The sequence below is a fragment of the Equus asinus genome, chromosome 16, assembly GCF_041296235.1.
Source record: "Equus asinus isolate D_3611 breed Donkey chromosome 16, EquAss-T2T_v2, whole genome shotgun sequence".
Taxonomy (NCBI): domain Eukaryota; kingdom Metazoa; phylum Chordata; class Mammalia; order Perissodactyla; family Equidae; genus Equus; species Equus asinus.
The window spans coordinates 45,350,782-45,355,000 of record NC_091805.1 but is presented as its reverse complement, the minus strand read 5'-3'; the positions used below and the strand labels follow the sequence as shown (position 1 = coordinate 45,355,000).

General features: G+C 46.5%; 1 protein-coding gene across 5 annotated transcripts in view; it reads right to left on the bottom strand.

Annotated features, from left to right (window-relative positions):
* Positions 1–3,728, bottom strand: part of MAGI3 (membrane associated guanylate kinase, WW and PDZ domain containing 3) — a 224,408-nt gene extending 220,680 nt beyond the window's left edge. For all 5 annotated transcript variants that reach the window (XM_044749114.2, XM_014837133.3, XM_070487061.1 and 2 more), the window contains exon 1: positions 3,273–3,728. In XM_044749114.2, coding sequence (XP_044605049.1) covers positions 3,273–3,588 — 316 coding nt within the window. In that variant the 5' untranslated portion in view covers positions 3,589–3,728. The remainder of the gene's footprint in view (positions 1–3,272) is intronic.
* Between the last annotated feature and the right edge of the window lie 491 nt (positions 3,729–4,219).

The following is a 4,219-nucleotide window of genomic DNA, read 5'->3' as shown; positions in this document are numbered from 1 at the left end:
GAATTTTAGAACAAAATTAACTACTTCAATCATTAATCAGAATAGAAACTTTCAAAATATACTCTGAAGTAAATCAAAGAAACTAATCCTGGTCACAGGACTACATCATGAAACAATTTCACCAGAGGTCCAAATTCCAACTTCCTTTACTACTGGGAAAGTACAAAGTTCAAATTCAAGTAAACTTTTCTCTGTAGAAAAATAACAGGGCTGTAATTAAGAAAGAGGTGACCAGTTGGGTCAAGCAACAGGTGGAACCAAAGATTCTCCTAGAAGCAGGAAAGTACTGACTGCTAAGTATTACATTAATACTAAATAAGAATAAGAATTCAATAAGAAATTCCCTAATTTTATCAGGAAAAGCCTCAGATTAGAAACCATATTTTAAAAATTACTTTCGAATCTCCATTACAGATTATAACAGAAGAAAGAAAGAAAAAAAGAAAAACCCAAATCAAAGCTAAAGACAGTCACTGGCAGCAAGAACCTTCAGCAAGTCATCTGGGTGATGGTGCTGTCTCTGGCTGGCTCTTCCTAGCATCTACTGGAAGAAAAGGAGAAAGTTAGGCAGAATGAGTGCTCCAGCAGCCGTGTCCTACAGTCCAGCTCTTCCTTCCACCACGGACTTTGTCAGAAGACAGTATGACATCATTCTCTGCTAATGTGACACCTTACAGAAATGGTTAAATTTACTCCTGCTCTGTGCCAGCTTCTAAATGATATGTTATGAATATAGTTTAATAAAGAGTTACTAATCTAGACGAGACAGAGTGCTGAGAGCACTTTACAATGCCCTATTAAATTGAAAAATCCACTTCTCTCACAAAGTCTAGATAAAAGGGGAAAAAAAACCAATGTGATGGACAAGTTCCTTTTTAAATTCCCTTAATTCTGTATTTTCAGACTTTTCAAAATTAATCCCAACAGTAAAAAAATCTGTCTCCTCTAGAGATAATATTTATGCTGTTTTTAATCACACCCAAAGTTCTACGAATAACCTCAAGTTCTTAATTCCTAATATTTAAAGTCTTGTGCTTAACCTGCAAAAATCTTGCTATTTCATAAGAAGCGTTTAAGCAAAGCCATTTAAGAAAGCCATTTAATATAATGCCTAACATGAGGCTATTAAGAAACTAAGAATACTATTCTGTTTAAAGAGATTAAAATTTTTAAATTACAACTTGCTTAGAAACAAGAATACTAATCTCAGATGACACATAGTGGTATCTTTTAGAAATTACTGAAGTAGAGTGTATCTTTTAAAAATAGGTGTAGTATTCAGAACTTTTATTATTAATGATTACAAAATGTGCTACACCCAGTAACATAAATTATTCCCTTTATTTTAGCGAGGCATTTAAAATAGGATCTGTGGTATCTGTGGTTGTCAAGAGTGCAAAATTTTATTACTATAAAAAGGTCAACTACACTTTGGGGCATACGATGTTTACTCAACACAACTATTTATATTACTAGATACACACTAAACTTTGAATTATCTTCTTAAACTTGATATAAAGGTGTGAAAACATATAACATGCAGACCAGACTAATATTAAAGATACATTTCCCCAGTCTTCTAAAAGAATGATAAAAATGTGAGAATATACCAACTTCCTCAATCTATCAACTTTTAAACTATGTTTGAAAATACCAATTATACTCTCATATATGCCCCAACTAATCAAAACAAAACACAAAGCAATGATGCAGATATTCTCATTATTCCCTGACTCATGGGATTTCAACTAAATGACAACTAGATCAGTAAGTGCTGTATATTTCATATTCCGCATATTACAGACAATGCCTGACTGGCAAGATACAGCCCAAAAGCCTTTCCTCTACCCTTCACATATGGCTCTAAAAGTTTGAGTTAAGAAAGAATTTTTGAATCCACAATACTACACAGAAAAAGATGTTTTAAGTCTGCTAAAGTTTTTTAGATTAACAATAATACAAAGAAAACCTCACATAAACCCAGAAGATTAAAATGAATGCGATGGAATAGACCACGTGAAGAAAATCTTAATTTAAGATTGCAGGCACATATGAGTGTGTGTATACACCCACAATACACACACATGTATACTGCACCACAAACCATCAATTCAGATTAAGCCCAAGGAGTGTTAAAGAGAGATTCCCAAAGTGAGCTGCTGAGAAAGAAAAAAAAAAGGTGAGGGAGCTAACATGTTAAATTTTCTCCAGAATTTTCTAGCATTTTGTGGTAAAGGGATGGACCGATTTCTCTAACCCGTCACAATTAAGCAGCCCATTATATTTTGATGCATTGTATATTCAGTAGAGCACATTCAGCAAATATAGTTTGATTTCTAATAACGCTGTACTCATAATTCTGCCTCCTACAAACATCTCAGAAAACATAACCACGTTCTACCGATGCTGAAACGACCAACACTGTTACCGATATCAAATACGTAAGGACTATTACATACTATTAGATTTCACTGTACGCAGTCTGATCAATGCTTTGAAACTAGCAAGTATGCCATAAACGTAATATGCTTTGCAGCAGATTTTACTAGCATAAAAGATACCGAGGCAACAGGGGCCCTTTTCATCCACCACTTCAACAAAATTCTGTAAAATCAAAGATTTACCAAAGCTTTTCCTCAGCGAGCCACCTAGGTCTTCCTTCGAAAACCAGACTATTCAACAGCTCCCTGCCAAGAACACACCACTCTACCACATAGCACATATTGTACACCGTCAGTACCGAGACACTCGAACCACCTGGACTGACAGAGTTAGGTTGTCAGCTCCGAGGCATTGTTAGTGTGCAACAAACACTGAAGCAGCTAAGCCCTCCCAGGTACACTAGGTGGTAACCTTGGCACTAAGTGCCTCGATAGTGCAGACCTCTTTCTCTATTAGAAAATGCGTAAGGCTGTTGCAAGGAAAATGCTACAACCATGAGGATCTATTCCACAAAGAAAAGGAGAAAAGGGCTGGTTTTCTCTCTATTCAAAAACTCTGCGGTGGGAGACGGAGGCACAAATCCAAGAAACCCCGCTTCTGGTCGCAATCCTGTGACAGCCCGCACAGCAGCCTGGCCGAGCCAGAACTCAGTTTTCCTATCGGCAAAATGGGAATCACCACCGCCACCCTGGCGCCTCTCCAGGGAGTCCGGCACACCCAAGAGGGCTAAGACTACCCTGGACCATAAGAGGTGGGGAGGGGCCGCTGCTCCCAGACGCCCACCCCGGACCTCCCCCGACCCCCGCCACAGAAAGGCAGGGCCGGCGTACCTGGCTTCACAGTCTTGAGACGGATGGGCTCGCGGAAGTGGCGGATGACAGCCAGGGTGTCCCGGTTGGTGAGCCCGCTGACAGGCGTCCCGTTCACCTCCAGCAGCACATCCCCCGGGCTGGGCGCCTTGCCCGAGACGACGCAGCAGGTGCCCCCGCCGGGCTCGTCGCGGAGCCGCCCCAGGTAGGGGAACTCACCGCGCTCCGCGCCGCCCCGGATCTCGGCGCCCAAGTCGCCCGGGGGCCCGGCCCAGGACACCGCGCACTCCTGCACCTTGCTGAGCCAGTGCTTCTTCTTCTTCAGCGTCTTCGACATCCCGAAGCCCGCTGCACCATGGGGGAGCCCCCGCGCGGGCGGCGGGGGCGCCGCGCCGGCCCCCTCTCAGCCTGGGGCCCCCGGCGGCCCGCGCAGCCCGGCGAGGGGGGCCGCGCCGCTCCGGCACCCCCGCCCCCGACCACAGCCCGCCGGGGGCCGGGCCGCCCCAAGCCCCGAGACGCCCCTCGGACGCCCCTCCCGGCTGCGCTCCCCGGGGCTGCCCGGGCTCGGCGAGGGCCACCCCGGATTAGGCTGAAGAAAGGAGAAGGGAATTGTCCCCAGGCGGCTCCGTAGGGGCTTCGGGCGGGGTCACAGCCGACGGCTGGCCCCCGGGCTTCGCGCCGGAGCGGCGGGAAAGGCTGGAGCGGGGGGGCGGGGAGGTGAGAGGGAAGAGCCGAAACGGGAAAAATCCGCCGGGGGCGCGCCGAAGCGCGCGTAGCCCCGGCGCCGGATCGATCGTGGCCGCTGCGGAGCCGGAGCGCCGAAACCAACGCCTGCCCAGGCTGCCAGGAAACTGCCGCTTTCAAACCCGCCGCAACCTCCTCCTCCTCCCTCTTCCCTTCCCCCCCGCCCTCGCCCATCCCTCACCCAGAGCCCCGCCCCCTCCCGCCGCGCGGCGCCCGGCGCGCTG